This window comes from Pleurodeles waltl, chromosome 1_2 (genome assembly GCF_031143425.1).
Source record: "Pleurodeles waltl isolate 20211129_DDA chromosome 1_2, aPleWal1.hap1.20221129, whole genome shotgun sequence".
Taxonomy (NCBI): Eukaryota; Metazoa; Chordata; class Amphibia; order Caudata; family Salamandridae; genus Pleurodeles; species Pleurodeles waltl.
In genome coordinates this window covers 1,301,226,795-1,301,247,986 of record NC_090437.1, presented here as the reverse complement: position 1 = coordinate 1,301,247,986, position 21,192 = coordinate 1,301,226,795, and the positions used below count along the sequence as shown (strand labels likewise).

The 21,192-nt window shown below is 44.6% G+C and overlaps 1 protein-coding gene across 10 annotated transcripts in view; it reads right to left on the bottom strand.

The window, feature by feature from the left end:
• The window catches only part of DYSF (dysferlin), a 794,684-nt gene that overhangs the window by 414,943 nt on the left and 358,549 nt on the right, over positions 1-21,192 (bottom strand). For all 10 annotated transcript variants that reach the window (XM_069205583.1, XM_069205587.1, XM_069205579.1 and 7 more), the window contains exons 14-16: positions 12,710-12,778; positions 9,072-9,115; positions 6,167-6,249 (exon numbers count right to left, since the gene is read on the bottom strand). In XM_069205583.1, coding sequence (XP_069061684.1) covers positions 6,167-6,249; positions 9,072-9,115; positions 12,710-12,778 — 196 coding nt within the window. The remainder of the gene's footprint in view (positions 1-6,166; positions 6,250-9,071; positions 9,116-12,709; positions 12,779-21,192) is intronic.

Genomic DNA, 21,192 nt, shown 5'->3' with positions numbered 1-21,192 from the left:
GTGCAAACATGCAAGAGACACAGTGGGGTGAAGGAAGAACTGCTTGTCCAGGACAACTGGATGTCTTTTGGTCACTTTCTGGGTAGAAGGATGCCTGGCAGGTGTATGGCATCAAATCAAGTGGCTTTGGATAGGCTAAGTTAGTAAGACCAAGAGAGGGTCAACCAGTAGGGGCTGGCCCTCTGTCTTCATCTTGCTAACTTAACTTTTCAACTTTGACCCGGAGGAAGAGTGACAAGGGCAGAAAACGGAGAAAGGTCGGAAAGCACTGACAAAGGGACAAGGCAGGAGTTATAAAACCAAAGATGCTTGGGGTGGAATAGGACAGGGCAGTCTAGGGGTTCAGCAGCCCCCACACCCTGCAGCAGGCTCCTAAAAACTCTTTGCAGGCAACTTGTTTTGTTCATCAATTAATTACCCGTTAATTATATGAATCTAAATGGAGTGTATTAATTTTCACTGGTTCTCTTGAAAATCTGGGATGGATTCAACCCTCCCAAACCTACATTTGACTCCCTTCTTTAAAAAAGGAATCACAATTTTCACACCCTGGTGTTTCCACTGCCCTGTGCCAAATAGCAATTCCTTATCTATTTCCAAACCCATAGTAGAAGTTGGTAAAAAGTTACCGACTCATAAAATGGGTTTCGTACATTGCAAAAAAGCATTTTTGTGGTCACAAACCCAGAATTGGAGAGTCTGTGACCAAAATAATGCTTAGTACATCTGACCCCTAGTGCATCTGAAGTTTAAGACGCCATCAGGGCAACAGATGTCTGACATTGTGCCTCGTCTGTGCCATCACAGAAGAGATGGAGACTTATGCAAATGAGTGTATCCCCACCCAGCTGAAAACGTAGTCAGACCTGGGGTGAGGAGGGGGAGCAAACCACTGGCATCTCAGCAAAAATGCTTCACTGCATTCTGGAAAACGCACATTGTGATAACACAGCCCTACCAGTGAGTTCATGAAAATATGATGAACTGCATTTCCCAGAATACAAGGGGGGACTTTGGATGAGATGCCAGTGAGTTCATGAAAATATGATGAACTGCATTTCCCAGAATACAAGGGGGGACTTTGGATGAGATGCCAGTGAGTTCATGAAAATATGATGAACTGCATTTCCCAGAATACAAGGGGGGGCTTTGGATGAGATGCCAGCAGCTGTCCTCTCAGCCCCACTCCCCCCCACCCCCGCATTGTTGAAGCTCCTCCTAGAGCGATGATGCTTGCAAGCTTTGGGATGCACCTGTATGCTTTGGAATGGCATTGTGTTGACCTGATAAAATGAAAGCAGCATTTCAAGCAACACTAATGTGGCTGGGCACTTCCTGCTGAAGAAGGACACTACCCAGCAACTGATATACAAGCTGCACCGACTGACGGTGACCACTTCATTACTTATGAGTTGCAGAGAGAAGGATGAGCTGCATTTACCAGAATCCAAAGGAGACCTTTTGCTGAGATGCTAGCAGTGTGCCTCTCCCCAGCCCCATATTCTCAAGGCAGAGAAAGCAAGGGCTCCATGCCTCGATACACCCACACCAAATGCAGACACAGCAGAGGAAAATAATGAGTGGAAATGCTCGAGTTACACGTACAAACCACTGTCAGGGTGCACCAACGTCCCAGGAATACAGTGAATGAACAAAGCTTCTTTTGGATTTTATTAAAGGTATGATTCCTCAGCATATTTTAAGTGTTTTCTATCACTGTGCCCTGTGAAAAAGTGAGTTTCATCTCCTATTGTCCAACATGCCTTGTAGTGGATAGCGAAGACAGACTACTGGAACGTGTTTCTTCCACTAGATAAATCTCTTTTTCTTAAGAAAAATATAGCTTAAGAACAATTCCTAGTAGTTTAGTCTGGAGATACCTTTACAGCAGATTTGTTGTAAATAGGGCCATCATAATAAAAGAAAGATAACTTTTGGCAAAGTTGACCAAGGTACAAAACTTTAGCTGTGCAATAGTCCTTTTCTGATTTTCAGAAACAAACCATCAAAGCATGGGCTTGTTTATATCCATGACAAGATAGGAGTTTTATCTGCCTTTTTCTTTATTTCCCTGCCCAGGTCTGTCAGGCCTCTCAAGGTGGTCTTGGACAGGATAAAACAGAGTCAGAGACCCTGCCCAGAGTAGGGTGGGACTTCCATTGAGCTGGAGCTGGGGGTTCTGCGGCAGATTCAACATCAGCAAATCGTGTCCATGGGTGGAACTAGAAGGGTTGTGGCATAGGACATTTAATGATTCCCCTGGCTCTAAATCAGGAGGAACAACTTTGAGTGGAGTGGCCATGAAATCTGCTTTTGTTTGGTGTAAGACATAGGGCATATTGCTGCCCAACTTAAATCAGGCTCTAAGTAAAGGGGAAAGAGAATATTCTGAACCAAATTCTGGTTTCCTCTTTCAGCCATACATACCTAGACTCTTTGAAATGCCCCTTCAAAATTATCAGAGTGACTGGAAGCAATAAGAAGGATTTCACAAGTGGGCACTTGTAACCAAGAACTCATTGTCCAAAAATCTGAAATATCCTTCCTTGAGGCTTGAGGTGTGCCACACGTATAGCACATGTATGGAAAAAAGTGCAAGCTTGGGTCTTGAACTCCTCTAGCTCTAATGTGCAACATATTTATTTATTACCACATATTTGTAAGTGTGGTTTGGAGTTTTGTAAAGTGCTGCATACCACAGTTTTGCAATCTCAAACCACCTGAGGCAGAGAACTGAAGGCAGCAAAACAACACCTAAACATTCAGACGATCAGCGGACATAGACAACTGCCCAGCAGCAGTTTGGAGTTGAAATTCAGAAAAGGTACCTGCCCATCTACAAGTTGGCAGATGAGGGAGTACGTTTGTGCTGTCAGCCTTTTCATGCAACTTTTAACTTTACATCTGTTGAGGATGTACAAATATGTGTTCATGAGCTACACTTATGTGTGACATGAGCAAAACTCTTTCAGTGGGCTCGTAGCTACCCAATATTGAAGGATGCAACTCAGTTTGTAAGTGAGTTGCTGGTGAGAGCACTTAACAATGACTTGTACACCCCGTTGTCAATCAGGGATGCACATATTTTGGGCAGACCATTCCCACCCTCCTAACGGGGAGGTGGATATAATGGGGGTGATTCACAAAGGCCTCTAAGAGTATGATAAAAACTACTCCTGAGTAGCATTTTCCATACATAAATGTTTTTGTTCACTGGCCCCATTTTTCAGTTGTTATCGCAGTAGTGGAATGTCTCCTTCGTCGCTACTACCACAAGAGGTACGCTGGTAAGAACAGTCTTCATCCTCTTTCACTGTAGCAAAAGACCCCCCCCTCAATTCAGGTGCCAACCCAACAGACCAAAAGGACCATTTACCATGATCTTGTTATATTCTGAGACTTTCGTAGAGTATGCGTCTCACTCATCCACAGAAGATGCAGTGGGCATGTTATATTCTATGCCTTTCTCATCCACAGAAAATGAGCGGTGCGCGTTATACTCTGCACCTCACTCATCCACAGAAGATGTGTTGGGCATGTTATACTCTGCACCTCACTCATCCACAGAAGATGTGTTGGGCAAGTTATACCCTGCTGCTCGCTCATTCAAAAAAGATGTGTTGGGCATGTTATACTCTGCTGCTCACTCATCCACAGAAGATGTGTTGGGCATGTTATATTCTGCGGCTCACTCATCCACAGAAGATGTGTTGGGCATGTTATATTCTGTGACTCACTCATCCACAGAAGATGTGTTGGGCATGTTATACTCTGCACCTCACTCATCCACAGAAGATGTGTTGGGCATGTTATATTCTGTGACTCACTCATCCACAGAAGATGTGTTGGGCAAGTTATACTCTGCTGCTCGCTCATCCCCAGAAGATGTGTTGGGCATGTTACACTCTGCACCTCACCCATCCACAGAAGATGTGTTGGGCATGTTATACTCTGCACCTCACTCATCTGCAGAAGATACATTGTGCATGCTATAATCTATGCCTCACTCATCCACAGAAGATGCATGGTGCAAGTTATACGCTGCGTCACACTCATGCACAGTAGATGTGGTGGGCAAGTTATACTCTGCACCTCACTCATCCACAGAAGATGCATTGTGTAAGTTATACTCTATGCCTCTCTCATCCACAGTAGAAGAGTGGTGCACGTTATACTCTTCACATCACTCATCCACAGAAGATGCGCTGGACATTTTATACTCTGCGACTCACTCATCCACAGAAGATGAGTGCAGCATGTTATACTCTGCACCTCACTCATCTGCAGAAGATGTGTTGGGCATGTTATACTCTGCACCTCACTCGTCCACAGAAGATGTGTTGGGCATGTTTTACTCTGCTGCTCGCTCATCCACAGAAGATGTGTTGGGGAAGTTATACTCTGCAGCTCACTCATCCACAGAAGATACACTGGGCACATTATACTCTATGTCTCACTCATCCACAGAAGATGCATTGTGCAAGTTATACTCTATGCCTCTCTCATCCACTGAAGAAGAGCGGTGCACGTTATACTCTGCACATCACTCATCCACAGAAGATGCACTGGGCATTTTATACTCTGCGACTCACTCATCCACAGAAGATGAGTGCAGCATGTTATACTCTGCACCTCACTCATCTGCAGAAGATGTGTTGGGCATGTTATACTCTGCACCTCACTCATCCACAGAAGATGTGTTGGGCATGTTATACTCTGCACCTCACTCGTCCACAGAAGATGTGTTGGGCAAGTTATACTCTGCAGCTCACTCATCCAGAGAAGATACACTGGGCACATTATACTCTATGTCTCACTCATCCACAGAAGATGCATTGTGCAAGTTATACTCTATGCCTTTCTCATCCACTGAAGAAGAGCGGTGCACGTTATACTCTGCACATGACTCATCCACAGAAGATGCACTGGGCATTTTATACTCTACACATCACTCATCCACAGAAGATGAGTGCAGCATGTTATACTCTGCACCTCACTCCTCTGAAGAAGATGTGTTGGGCATGTTATACTCTGCACCTCACTCATCCACATAAGATGCATTGGGCACATTATACCCATGCCTCACTCATCCACAGAAGATGCATTGTGCATGTTATATTCTATGCCTCATTCATCCACAGAAGATACATTGTGCATTTTATATTCTATGCCTCTCTCATCCACAGAAGAAGAGTGGTGCATGTTATACTCTGCACATCACTCATCCACAGAAGATGCGCTGGACATTTTATACTCTGCGGTTCAATCATCCACAGAAGATGAGTGCAGCATGTTATACTCTGCACCTCACTCATCTGAAGAAGATGTGTTGGGCATGTTATACTCTGTAGCTCACTCATCCACAGAAGATGCATTGGGCACATTATACATCATGCCTCACTCATCCGCAGAAGATGCATTGTGCATGTGATATTCTATGCCTCACTCATCCACAGAAGATGCATGGTGCACGTTATATTCTATGCCTCACTCATCCACACTTCATACTCTGCGGCTCACTCATCTACAGTAGATGCATTGGGCACATTATACTCCATGCCTCACTCCTCCACAGAAGATGCATGGTGCAAGTTATACGCTGCGTCACACTCATCCACAGTAGATGTGGTGGGCAAGTTATACTCTGCACCTCACTCATCCACAGAAGATGCGTCAGGCACGTGGGTGAGGAAGTCTTGAGCTCTAAAAATCAAGGCATTCTCTGGGAGGCTTTGCACTTCTAACGGGCCCTCTTTTGCCATACATGTCTAGCTAAATGTGTATTTCTGCACTCTGTAAATCCTCCACGTAGTATTGGGGGCCACTGATATAGCAAACAGTGGGAAATGAATGATCTCTGGAAAGATGGAGCAGCAAACCAATGAGCTAAAAAAGTGGAAACTGATGAAATGCGGGTGATACCCAATCGCTCCTGAACACCATCTTACTGAATTAACTCAATCTGGATGTTTCTTTGAATACTGAAGAGACAGAAGTTCTGGGGTCCTTAGTTAGCAAACACCAAGCAGACCAGAAGACACCCACCACCTCCAGCATGGCACACATTTTAGTACAGCACGAATAAGTCCAACTTTATTCGTCCAGCAAAGCTGGTACCAGCAGCACCCACAAGCAATGCACTTAGATAACCCAACACGATACTGACCTTCCAGTTCTCCTCCAGGCGCCGACATCTTGGACATGCAAAGGTAGGATGTGCCAACGACATCGTTGTGACTCAGTCGATCCCTAATTAGGCAAGGAAGAAAGCAGAAAAGTGAAAGATGCTTCTTAAGACCATCTCATCTTTTGCAAATATTTTTCAATCTAATCACCAATTTGAAGTTTTCTTAACTGCCGCAGTTTTCAATGAGTTGTTTTGAAAAAGCCAGCGTGTGGCACATGCACCTACATGTATTATTAGATGTCCTAATGAAACTTCATAATCTTCCTACCAAACTCATACACACACTGCACATCCACACTACTGACAACCCAGTAATACCATCATCCCACACAAAAACATACCCACGCGCATCCTCTCCTCACTAGGGTTGTACCTACATTGGTGAGCTTCCTTGCATTGCCTTGATCACACCTCAACCAGCATTTCTCAAGCTGGCCCCTCTATACCACCAATGTTCTGCTTATTCCAAGACAACATTACAATACATCTGCACAGCTTTTTCACAACTTAACTACTTACATTGCCCTCTACTCTACTACGATTCTACTTATAACATTTGTCTGCTCCATTAACGTTCGGCCTAATCCACATATATAGCAATTTTCCATCTATACCACTCATACACTCAGCTCATGCCCACGCACTCCACAGCTTCCCAACAGCTCACCTGTCCCATAGCAATCCCTCATCAAAGCTCCCTCCACTCTAAAGAACTGCTGGCTATACTAGTCTTCTACACTCCATTCTGCACCCACACCTCACCCCAACTTTGTGAATATTTAGGGGTAAATCTTTTTTCCCAAATTCCTTTCCAGCACAAAACTTGGAAATTCACTTGAAAGTAGCACCAAGCAGCACCAAGGGGTGTTCCCATGCAACCACCGATGGCTTTTCAGGCAAAACCATATCTACTAAAGACAGTAGACTGGGTTTTGCAATAAAAAATGAATGCCATTTCAAATAGTCGCTAACAAGGAGAAATGGTTTTATTTTCCTTTATTTTCTAACTTTGCACGTGTGCTGCAATGTAAAGCACACATACAAAGTGGGAAATTTTTTGAAGTTAGTCTAAGCATAGAGTGTGGGTACAATCACAGTACAAAGCCCATGCTCGATTCCCGCACCACCTGTGTAACATGGTGCAAAGGTGTGCGTGTGGCGCACAGCTGCATGATCGTGCGCTGTTGCTAAGGAAAGGGGAGTGGAGTCCCATATCTGTGTAAATATGGTGCAAAGGTGTGTGTGTGTGTGTGTGGCACACGGCTGTCTGATAGTGCGCCGATGCTGCGGAGAGGGGAGTGGAGTCCCACAACTCTGTAAATATGGTGCAAAAGTGTGTGTGTGGCGCACAGCTGCCCGATAGTGCGCCGATGCTAAGGAAAGGGGAGTGGAGTCCCATATCTGTGTAAATATGGTGCAAAGGTGTGTGTGTGGCACACAGCTGCCTGATCTTGCGTTGATGCTACGGAGAGGGGAGTGGAGTCCCATATCTCTGTAAATATGGTGCAAAGGTGTGTGTGTGGCACACGGCTGCCTGATCGTGCCCCGATGCTACGGAGAGGGGAGTGGAGTCCCACAACTCTGTGAATATGGTGCAAAGGTGTGCGTGTGGCACACAGCTGCCTGATCGTGGCCACTCTAAGTACATGGGAGGAGAGTGCTATATCTCTGTAAATATGGTGCTCCCCTGAGCTCTCCTTCTCACGCAATGCAGCGCAACATTTACGGCTGGTGCGCTGCGTCGAATGAGAATTTAGTGAATTCTGAGCCTCAATCTGTATCCCCTGCGGATCGCTCAGAACAACGTTCAGGAAAAATTACGCAATTTCTAAAATGTCAAGTACCAGAGCTTCAAAGTACTGATGTAGCATTATCATGGATATCTCCAACAAAAAATCCTCACTCATTTACTGCTAAAATTATAAGCACAATGTGTTTCGTCAACCCACGCTCAATTCCTTACCTCAGAGATGTAGGTAAGTCCTGTGGCTCAGGGTTTTCTGTGCTTTCCTAGACCTATCTCTAATGTATATAACATCTTAATACTAACACTTTCCCAACCAAACATTAGTTTCTTATTTCACTCAGCATAACATCAACTATTCACTGATTAAAGAGTTTTAACACTGAAGGACTACAAATGGTTTCAGTGCAGTGAGAGAAGATTGGCTGCTGCAGGTCCAGCTGCAAGGAGCCAGGAGGTGATGGAGACCCCAAGTAAGATACATAACTCAGAGAGAGGCCGGACTTGTGCGGCGAGCTATGAGAAAAGAAGGCAGAGACAGACATCGAAACAAAACTTGCAAGAAACTAGAACAATGCATTCGGTGTGGATAAGTCTTGAAACCTTCTTCAAATATTTTAGAAAACTGAATGGTGTCTCATGAGATTCCCATTTGTAATCAGTGGAAAATATAGTTTCAGGTGTTTTATAACATGTAGATGACTGTTTTGCAATCATTTAAGTTAAATAGAGTAATGAGTGCCTAGGTGAGAAGTGAAAAAAATCAAGGAGTTTGTTAAAAATTAGCATAGTTTGATTAGCTGGAAATGAGTATATTAAAGCTAAAAACCCAGCCATTACTATTGGTGTTTTACCAATTTGGGACTGAGTTTTTGTGTATTGGAAAAATAGTGGCCTGCATTCTTGCATCAAGTCATGTAAGAATAAATCTCTGCTCAAGTGGTCTCTTTCATTAATTACTACTTATCGTCACCGTGTATCTTAGTATCAGTACTGTACAAAGGATGGCCTCTTGTCTGCAATTCCTATGGTGCATTTCCTCACCCCATCCTTTCTACGTTGATAGCAAGTAGCGCCTCATAAACTCAGTATTGTCTCTGGCCTACCTTGTTCCACTGCTTAAATTTGTACTTTACTCACCAGTCAGTAACTCTCACTCTTATTTTCTCACACATGGAAGGAAACTATGTACAAAAAGAGAATGTATTCAATAAGTAAATAAAGATAATTTGTTGTGCTGAAATATTTGCAAATATGCCATTATGAGCATTAAGCCAAATCAACATCTCCATTTGGGATCTTGAAACATACATTTTAAACAACAATTCTCACAAGAGAGGACCCAATTCATATTTGTTTTTTGTCCACCTGATTTGAAAAAACACATGTACTCACAAATGGCAGATCCTGATTTCCCAATCAGGATCTCCAGATCTTTAATATGACAAATGGAAGTTACTAACACAGGAGATTTCGTACAGGTATTGGGCTGAGGGTAGTGATTGGTATCATAGTGATAAAAGTTAATGTTGGGACTTTAAGCATATTCACATCACACAACTTCTCAAATGTTTTCCCCACCCCGTTTGCACAAATACATTTAAACCCCAGAAGAGATTGAATAGCGCTTGTCAAGGGCATGCATGTGGCTGTAAATCCCCAAACACTCCCACAATTGTGACATTGTAGGGGAAAAGAATTCCACACCAGGAAACATATTTTTCTGGTGGAGGAAACAAATTTCAAAGCTTACTATATTAATGCATGTTTTTAGCATGAGTTCTCCATTAATCAGGAATAAGAGCAGGGAAGGAGAAGTATGCCTGGAAGTGTACAACCTGCTTTGATTTCATATTTGAAGTACACTGCTCGCCACTCTGTAGTTTTAGTTAAGTCTGCTTTCCATAGACAGAGCCCTTTTTGGTGTGCTAATAACTTTGGTGCCGTTTGACAAATCTTCACAAAACCTTAAGAAAAAGTTTGTCCACCCCAGCTCCTTCCTGGAAAGTTTCATGGTGGCCAAGCGGGGGGCCTAGAACAAAGGGGGGACCCAAAATCCTCATGCATGTTCCATAGACTTTTTTAGACAATGCTACTGCAAAAACATTTGGATCAGAATTACACCAAATTTGGCAGGAAGCTGGATCTTGATCAAGAAAGCGTGTTTTTATGATTCGGTGCAAATCCGTTCAGTATTTTTCAGATTCGAAGTATTAGTATATCTGGACCATTGGGTTCAAGGATATCTTGCAAGAGTCACTTGAGCCTAATTTTAAAAATAGAGCTTTCTGATTGGTTCAGGGAACTTTTTTCCCTTGGCCCAATTTGCTCCTGCAGGCGCTCATGAGAAAAATGTTGCTGGCAGCTATTACAGGACTCAGGTCTTAGTCCCCTGGCCTGAAGTTTTGAGATAAAAATATTATAAGGAAGGAGGGTATGGATACCCTGCTGCCCTAGACCCTGTAGGGGGGGAATCAGAGGGACCCCTCCTGAGGTTAAAAACAAATTGGTAGCCCAATATTTTTTAAAAAATATTTGGTGATAGGGCCGTGAGTAGGCCCTCTCTCCAAGCCCATCGGGGGCAGCAGGATCCCATCCCCGGGGCTGAAATGCAGATAAAATGTGAAGTGGGGCAATGCAACCCCCCCTCTCTGAGCCTTTGTAGGTCCCAGGGATTCCATCTCCTGGGTCCGATTTTTTTGTTTTAAAGAGAGAGAGGCCATGCAGCCCTCCTCCCCAAACCTTGGTAGACTCCAGGGACCATTCCCAAGCCTGAAATCAAATTTAATGAGAGGAGGCCATGCAACCCTGCCTGAGCCTTTAAAGGTCCCAATGACCCCATCCTCTGGTGCAGTACCAGAACTTTTAAGGGAGCGGGCTGCATGGCTCCCTTCCCTGAGCCTTAAAAGGCCCCAGGGCCCCTATCCTCAGGGCACCGCAGCCCTCCTCTCCTTTTTTTAATTGAATTTGGCCCTGGTGGATGAGGTCCCCAAAGTCTAAAAACGCTCAAGGAAGAGGACGCCTGGCCTCTCTCCCCTTTTTTATGCAATTTAGCTCTGGGGAATAGGGTCTTCGGGGCCTAATAAGGCTCTGGGAGGGGAGCTGCATGTCCCTTTCCCTTAGAATTCAACCCTAGAGATGGGGTCCCTGGGAACCTAATAAAGGCTTGTGGAAGAGCCCCGCATGCTCACTCCTCTTAGAATTTGGCCCCAAAGGGATGGGATCCCTGGAGCCCAAGAAGGCTTGGGGAGGTGTACTGCATGCCCCCTCCCCTGTTTAATTGTATTTGGCCTTAAGGGATAAGGTCCTGGGGACTAATAAGTCTTGAGAAAGGGATGGTGTGGCCCTCCTCACCTTTTTTATGGAATTGGCCCTGGGGGAATGCGGTCTCCGGAGCCTAATAAGCCTCAGGCAATGGGCCACATGGCCCTTCTCCCTTTTTTATTGGACTTTGGCACTGGGGATGGAGTCCCTGGGGCCCAAGAAGGCTCAGAAAAGGCCACATGTTCCTCCATTTAATTATGGAATTTGACCATAAGCGATGGGGTTTCCGGGGCCTAATAAGAATCCAGGAAGGGGGTGCCACACACACCTCCCCTTTTTAATTGCTTTTGGCCCCAAGGTATGGGATGCCCCAAGAGCCCAATAAGGCTTAGGGGTGCACACACCCCGCTCCCCTTAGAATTCAGCCCCAGGGCTTGGGGTCCATCGGTCCTAATGAGGCTCAGGGAGGGAGGGGCCTTCCTAGCTTCCACACCTTTAAAAAAAATGCACCCAAGGATGGATTTTCCACAGCCTGAAGGCCAATCATAAGCCATCTCAGCCTGCGAGGGGTTGGCTGCCTGCAGAAGGGTTGGACGCAGAGTCTGGCTGAAGACAAGGCCCTCCTGTAAAACCCCACGCCACTCATGACTAAAGACCATGCTCGGAGGGGGGTTGGCTTTACATACGATAACAAAATATTACTTTGCATTAAAAAAAATCTAGAAGTTCACTGAATAAATCAAAGGTCGCAGTCAACATACCGTTTTGAACTCAAAAAATTCCACAGAACTTCACCAGTTATTGTTAGCTAAGCTAACTATAATTTGCACCCCGCACATAATATATTACTCATGACTGGCTCTATGACATCACTGATAACATCTCAAATTACATCATTTATATATACTTTTACACTATTCCTGTCCATAGAGACTGATTCACGATGGGTTTGCTGAGAACTAAAATATTCATGCACTGAAGATGTCCGCCTAGGATATGCTTTGATGTCTCACATTTTGTCATTCATAAAGATCCATGGATCATAACTGGTGATCTATAGGACGCGTTTTATTTTTATCTTCCATGCGTATGTCTTCTGCTTGAACCGCATTTCTTTCTGCCTTCTTCAGCGGGAAATAATTTTTTCTGTTTTCCCTGGTGGGAAATGGCCTGAACATTTTCAGTAACATTTACAAATGTGCACTTATGTGGTGCTCAGTTTGCATGGCACCCGCCTCATGCAATATATAACATCTGCTCCAAATCTGGAAGGTTGTCCGTACATAAATTACGCTTGTCTGTAAATGTTTATAGATATTGAGTCTGTGAATCTGGAAATGGAAATTTACACTCCCAGTTCACTTTTTTCTGCTTAAGTTCGCAAACAATTTTAGTTCACTTTTTTCTAGTTAAGTGTATATAAAAGGGTAGGAATTAGCTCATTTTTCTGTACAAAAGGTATCACCATCTACAACCTACTGTCTTCTAATAAAAGAAAATACCCGTGGACTTACCCTGATTGGCAAGGTGATGCTCTGATTCCACTCCGGGTTTGCATTCTTCTCCATGATTTTACTACAGAGCTAGAAGGGATCCAACATGTTTTTATATTCAATGGATTTATTGGAAAAGTCAATGTATTTTTACTTTACATTTTCAGAACTAAAGTTAACACATCTAAATGAACTTTAAAACAATAAGTGCCCAACACCAGGTAGTCCCTTATGGTGATTAATTTTCATGAAAAGTCCTAACTAACTGATCCCAGAAGGATGGACATATTTTTAGTTGTAATCTCTGGATCAGATTTCCAAAGATAAAGATAGACTTTTGGTCTTAGTTTAGATCAAAAATCTAACTTTACAACTTTTCGGTATTCAGAAAGGTAAGATACGAATCATATCTTTACGTCCACCCTCAGAGCGGAATCTCCAACCTCCACCTTCATGGAGGACGAAAGATACGACCTTTGTGAACCAGGCCCTCTGTTTTTCTACATTTGGCAAACAAGCCCCCCCACTGCACTTTTATGATGGCTAAATACACAACACAATCTATTGAAAATACAAGTGAACACACTTAAAAAGAAGGAGGACAAAAAAATAGGGGGTTTAAAAGGATTTTTAAATGCAAGTATGGAAATCTGTTGATCTCCTAGACAATTCTGCAGTTCTGAGACTAGACCCGAATTTGCTGTACCCACTTGTGCCCCAGTGCCAAAGACTGAAACCAGCTTTTAGGCTCCAGGTTGGCATTGCTGATCACAGAGTAGAGCTTTAACAATGCCAGAGGTGCTGCAACCAGGTCTGGCACCACCATCCCTCACCGGGTCCCATCCAAGGTCACCAAGGAGGTCTAATCCAAGGGAGAGGATCATCCACGTTATGAACATCCCATTCACTCTCTCAGTTATGTTCATTCAGGGGTGTCCAGACCTAGGCCTTCATTTATGGAGATTTGGCATAGGGCAACACAACTGGTCACCTTTCTGCACTGCCCTGCACCAAAGTGAAAGGGCAGGAATGCACCATATTTATGCAATAGGGCACATTCCTTTCCTTTCTCCCTGCGCTGGCACAGTTTTGGCCACCTAGCACTAACGTAGTCATCCTCGCACCAAGGTGCAAGGGTGCCTGTGTTGTCGGCAGGTTTGTTTTTGTGCAGAAAGGAGCACCTTCCTGCACAAAAACAATCTTCAGAGGTGTTTCCCTCTTTCTATGTGTGCTGCAGAATGCAGCACACATTGCAAGAGGAAAAAACAAAGAGAAATAATGTTATTTTGTCTCTTTACGCTTCACCTCAGGAGGAGTAAGGTTTTGGCACATCCCCCGGTTTACATGGTTTTGTAAATCTTGGGAACACCTATTGCAACGCCCATGGAACGCCACCCTGGCACAGAGTAAGGCAACGCAGCGATTTGCCCTGCCTTGTCTTACTCCATATCTATGAGGCCATTGAACACCACGCAGTGTTGCTTTGTGTGGCCTCGTACATATGATTTTGTAGTTTGTGCCCAACGGACCGTAGCAAAAGGTGACGCTCCAGCAGCGCAAGGGGCTCATAAACATGCCCAGAGTGTTCCCTGTATGCTAATAAATTAAATGCTTGGACCTATTGTCTCACCTTAACAGACAAAGACCACATTTGGAAGTCATGTAAGCACTTATCTTACGAGAAGAATTAAAATACAAAAGAATTAGTTCATCATAGAGGAACATACAGTTTATAAGAGCTAGTCAGATTTGGAACAAATAAAAAGTGGTCCACATAAAGATCAAAGGGAGTGAGGAATTATAGAGCAAGTGATCAGATAATAATGTTTTTTATCAAAGCAGGTGGTTCTGTTTAAGCATTAAATGTTCAAAGAATTAAATGATTAAAGCATTATCTTTTGAATTTTTCACAGGGAGTGTGGGTTCCGGGTGGCCAGAAAATGTTATGGAAAAAAGTTGCTTAAGCATATGCATTTAATTAGACCAGAAGTCTCCAAACTTTTCTGTAGTTAGAGCTGCATCCGATCGTTGAAAATCATTGTGGGCTACAGAAGGCTAAACATTTGGTGCATTATTACCAGACGCCCCCAAGCCCAGATTCCTTGACCTTAAGCCTACTGTCCATAGAGCCAGATTCTATGGTTTGAACACAATACTTTGACCAGGGGCACTATAACAGGGCTAATGTGTGTGTCACTGAGATTGTGGTCTTTGGGGATATAGGAACGTGTGCATATGAATGGGATATATTTGTAGAGGCAAATGAGAACCTGTGTAGTATGTATTTGTGGCACAGGACATACCTCTGACCAGGTGTGGCACAGTTACGTGTATAACACAAACCATTTTCTTAAATGGGAGACATTTAAAGTGCAAAAATGTTCAGAACGTGGACATTTTTATACACTTTAAATTTTTCCCATTTAGAAATGACTGTATTTTTCAGTCATAAATATGGCACAGTGTTCTACTGGCCACTGGGAGCGTGAGTCCTGCTGTTTGTAAATGCAACAATTTAAAAAAAGTGAGAAAATGCAAAGTTAACTTAGTCTTAAGGTAAATTTACATTTACATTTTCTCCTACTTAAAAGCATTGAGAGACATCATTTTGTTCTCACCTTCAATATAGAGTTGATTTTTATTTAAGAGTTAAATACCTCAGTGCTTCAGTTCTTCACCTCTATGCCCTGGGTCATAAATCTGACTTCAACACTGTTCCTTAGCAGGCCCAGCTATCTGCAGCCTGGTGATAATAAAGTAAAATAAACGCAGCCTCCCCTTAACTTTAAAAGGAAAAATATTTACCCTATCGACTTGTTGGAAACATTTGTATTAGACCAAACAATACCGCCACTAGAAATGTCAAATTAGGTTAATTACTGTTTCTAGAGCGAGCTTACACCCACAATGTTTCCTAGGCACTGTAAAATGAATATAATTTGTTGATAAACCTGGTATTTGTGTTCAGTGACTGATCAGGCACAGTTACTAAGCTCTGCGTAAGCAGACTGTGTGGATTTGGATTTAACTGGAGTCTGCAATGAATGGCTCTTACCGACCAGATTTGCAAAGGAAACGCTGTTCGATGAACAGCACAAGGGATGCTTGTGAACATTTTGGCCATGTAATAAATATTCAGTCAACTTAGTTTTGGCCATGTTAAAACTGTACCTGTCAGAGTACAGCAGCCTGATCGGAAGACATGACCAAGGGCGGTTCCTCCATGGCAGCGTAGGAGCATTGCCCCACCTGCCACACTGTGAGCTACCACATACTGAATTTTAAAACTATTACAGTACCGTATTCCAGGTCACGGCACTACACAGGTTGATTTTCTGAGGGGGGTGGGGCTAATTCTATTGATTGGCAGGCATCAGGGCTAGTGGTGCCATGATGTGAATTCAAGTGTGCATGTTGGGTTGGACAGGTCTCTTACTGCAAGCAACCCGACACATGTACTTTAGTCTTGTTGAACCTGTAATGCATTAGGAACCCAGTGGGAGCTTGTTGCACTCCTTTTGTCTCATTCGGAGTGCTGGCCTCAATTGCCCCAACCTATCCATGCTCTGCTCTCATGCTCCTGCTATCTGCGCTACCCCCCACTCCCCTTCCCTGCTTTTCTACCAGGTGAGAAATCTGACCCTCCAAAAGCGATAGACCTGTGTTGTCGCCATACCTGGCAGTGAGGGAGGAAGAACTGTGTAACAGACCAAACTGGGCAAATACACAATACCAAAGGAGACCTCTGGTGCAGAGGCACCCCCGGGCCTGGGTGTGGTGGTGCTGACCCAGACTGTGTCTGAGACGGGACCCCTCACACTCCAAGATATTATGGAGGCCATCCAAGGAATCTGTGTCTCCCTATAGTCCAGAATTGTCTCAGTGACATCGGAAGTGTTATTACTGCGAGCTGATCTATGTAACTTGGACACAGGTGTGAGAGAGGCTGAAGATTCTACCACCTCTCTCCAGGCAGACACCATCACCTTAAAGTCAGTGAACTACAAACCCTCACTGCTAACCTACAGCCTAAACTGGAGGACTATGAAGGTCAATCTAGGAGAAACAATATTCAGATCGTGGGGGTCCCGAGTGATCCCAGGGACCCGCGGTCAACGTGTTTGTCGAAGATCTCATCCTCAAGGAACTGCAACCTTAGAGATCTTTCCAAGTTCTTCTGCAGGAAACACGCCCACTGAGTTCCTGGCATAGCTCCAAGTCCAGGGACACCACCTTATCCAATTGTAGCCAGCATCTTTAACTTCCAGGACCAAGATGTGACCTGTGCTTCTCCCCTGGGCCACTATGAGAATGCAAAGATAACCTTCTTTCCGGACTTTACTATACCTGTGCAACGACTACAGTGCAATTTTCTGGAAGTCAAGAGAGCCCTAAGGGAACGTGGAATTAAATACTCCATGATCCTCCCAGCCAGATTGAGAGTAGTCGCAGAGGGGAGAACGTGGTACTTTGAGACACTACAAGACACCTGGGACTGGCTTGAGGATTGCGCAAAACAGGGAAACCACAGAGACAGTCATGCGCAGGACGACGACACCAGCAGATTGATGATGTGTCTCAGAAGACTGGCGAAGAACCGCACAGAGATCGGAGCACCTCACCGGAATAGACGGCAACTTAAGCCCTTCCTAGAGACCAGTAACTGGACGGCTCCCTTTGGTAAACTTGGTCCTCCACAAACTACTTTTTAGAGGTGAGCGCAAAGCGCTCCGTCCCTTGTTGTAATCTGTCTTTGGGCTTCTAACCACGCCCATGTGGGCTTGCCTTTTAAAATCCGCTTGCTTTCATTAATGAACGGCATGCGCACGACATGCGTTTTCCGGTATTTAGCCCTTATCAAGCACACCAACCAACTACTGAAAACATACAATTCTCAATGTTTTCCGTATGGTTTCAGGACTAGTTTTCCTCTTTATTTCACGGCGCAATCTCGCTGGGCAGTAGCCGAGCGCTTTGCATGACATCAATCCTGTTACATAGGTAATTACACTTTTGCAGGTTACATAGATAATTGCACTTTTGCCGATAGGTTTCAATGCGAGTGAACTTTTATTTCCCTTTGTCTGCCTGCTTTGCGGTTATGGCAGCCGTCAGCTCGCTTATGTGAAACTTTTACTTTTCAGTCTATATGGAAAGAAAAGTCTGGTTAGTTATGTGAAACTGTTTTACTTTCAATTTTCCATTTATGTGGCAAAAAAAATCCGGTTAGGAGTTTACAATGCTAATAGCTCTAACTCGAGCAAACACGAGACCCAGTGCATTGCAAATGCTTGTTTAGACTGCACCCGTATGGCTGTTTTGTTAGAACCCGGGCCTCTTAGCCCCACCAATGGCAGAATGTAAACGCCAGACATGAAACTTTTGCCATACCGGATGGAACAGCAGGAACGGGGTATAATCTTTCTTATACAAGGGTGAAGCATATGGGATTTTTGATTGTTGGCAACAGCTTCTTATAATTCAATATGTTGGGTTGGGGCGACAGGCACTTTGCAGATTTGGGTAGGTGGGTAGTTTTAGATCCACCGTGCAGGGAGGCAGGAAGTGGGGACTGGTTTGAATATGTTGTAAGTTCATAGTTTGAAATATTGTTGTGTTTAGTCTGCAGCACACTGACACCAACACGACCCAGGCTCCTCCTGCCGCACCACTACAAACAACAGGTTGCTCCACCCGCCACCGCATATCGGCATCACAAAACTTAGCTCTTTCCCCTTTGCGTCAATGACATATACTCCCCCAGATATTAAACTGATATCCTGGCACATTAACGGACTGAGAGATAAATTAAAGAGGGGGGTAGTACTTCAGTATCTAAAGAGGCATAGCCGGGATATTATTTTTCTCCAGGAGACACACCTATGCGGAAACACATACCGAGCCTTAGACCGCTAGGGACATAAAATAATAGTCCATGCAAGATACACCTCAGAGTCTCAAGGAGATGGCTTTCTCATATGCACGTCCTTGCCTTTCATGATCAAACACACCTGGGTGGACAGATATGGGAGATACACAGCACTCACTGGGACATGGGACGAGACCACGCTTAACATAGCCTCGGTGTATATTCCGCCACGCCTGCACGCCAACGCCTTTGCTGAGCTTATTGCTCTACTATTAAAGCTCCCAGATGGGGAACTACTACTGGGAGGAGACTTTAATGTGGCACACTGTGAGCTTAAAGATCGATGGCCGTCTAGACAAATAGCCCAACACCGCCATTCATTGGCAGACTTCCTGACAAAAATGGGGCCGTCAGAGTGACAATACCCATTCCTCTCTGCGGCCCATGGCAGCCTCTCACGAATCAATTACATCCTCACTGTTCTTCACTAACTATATCGCTTTAATGAGATCAAATACCTTGCCAGAGAGATATCCGACCACCCGCCGGTCTGGACGACATATGGTAATCTGACCCATCTCAGGCAGCAATGTTTAGTGATTAATCCCATCTATGACAGATACCTCAGATCTGCACCAGCCTGGTCACAGCATCGAAGCACTATCTTGCAGAAAATGTGGCCTCAGTGGAGTTCCCAAAGACACTCTGGGAGGCCTATAAAGTGGTAATAAAGGGTCAAGGGGTCTCGGCAATAGCGGGACACAAGAAAGATACAAGAGCACATGTAGAGGCCCTGGAATGAGAAATCGGGGACCTGGAAGCTGGACTGGTCGGTTCAGATCAGGTGACTGGATGACACCACCTAGCACTGAAACAAAAAGAATTCAGAGACGCCGCAACAGAAGTGGCCCGCACACACTACATTGCTAAACAACATCTACTATACGGAGTGAGCGACAAAGCTTGTAAATTACTGGCCCGATTAGAGGTGAAAAAGAGCCCGAAGATGGGAGCCCGAAATAGAGACCGATATTGGAGTACACATGCGCAATAGACAGCTGACAACGGATGCCTTTGTGGCCTATTACACAACCCTGTATTCCCAGGCTCCCTCAGCCTTGACTAATGACACCTGTGAATTACTATCCGATATCAATCTCCCGAGCCTCACTCAGCAGGACAAAGACCTTTTAGAACACGAGATTACTCTAGATGAAATCTCGCAAGCTATACGAGACGTGTGTTCGGCAAAGCTATGGGACCTAATAGACTCCCCATAGAATTATACAAGCTCACGTCATCCACGATCATCACGATCTCTGGAAAGAGACAGAGGAACCCTGCCTGAGGATCAGAGGCTTGTGTGCATAGTGGTCATACACAAAGAAGAACGCAAGTCGCAGGAGAAATTCACTTCCTATAGTTCCATCTCACTCCTCAATGCTGAGGTAAAGATCCTGGTGAAACTCTTGGCTCTTGATTGGTACAAGTGATCCCTTCCTTAATTCATCCAGACCAGTCTGGCTTTATGCCGGGATGAAGTACGGCCCTTAATCTGAGATGCCTACATGGTGTTCTGGGTCGAATGCCCAGCTTCAGGGAAGCTGAACTGGTGTTTTCACTGGATGCGCGGATGGCCTTTGATACCATTTGAAGTCCTTCAGAAGTTCGGGTTTGGGCGCTCTTCACGGCCTGGGTATGTCTCCTACATAGAGATCCGTTGGCTCTGGTAATTGTTAACGGAGGTATATCTTCCACTTTTGCACATCAGCGAGGCACTGGTCAGGGATGCCTTCTGTCCCCTTTGATTTTTGCCCTGGCTTTGGGGTTACTAGTGGCCTAAATACGTGGGGACCCTCTAATCAGAGGTCTAAGATGGTCGGAGGAGTGGGAAGACAGGATATCCCTCTATGCCGATGATATCCTGCTTTACATCTCAGAGTGATGCATATCCACACACACTTTGGCCATTACTCTGGCTACACCATCAACTGGGACTAATCTGTGATTTACCTTCTCTACACTACACCATCAACTGGGACTAATCTGTGATTTACCTTCTCTACACTACACCATCAACTGGGACTAATCTGTGATTTACCTTCTCTACGGCCCAGCCCCGATTCTCCCCATAGGTTGCAGCGCACAACTTGCTACAGAGAGGTGCCTTTACTTGGGTATACATAGCCCGTATCCAATCCCTACTTCTTATTTACGAAATATTGACCAAGAAGTGTGCACTTTACTGTGGGATGGGTGCCCTACACGTATAGCCACAAGAAGCTGGTACGATGGAGGCATTGCCCCGCCAGCCATACGCAATTATTATCGAGCAGTTCACTTAACTGCTATTAGTCACTGGACCTTCCTCTGTACTGCAGAACAAGCCTATCGAATGGACCGTAATGCCATACAGCCTGAAGGAGTCATGCGTCACTAAATGGTGGGAAAAGACCTCAGAACTTCCCCATTCCTACAGCTGTCACTCTGACACTCTGGCATGAAACACTACACACGCTGGGCTGGAAAAATATCATTACACAAAATACCCCCCTATGGGACACAGCAGTTTTGGGCATATTAGCTATGCAACCAGGATTCAGTGAATGGGATCTCATTGGCCTCACAAAAGTTG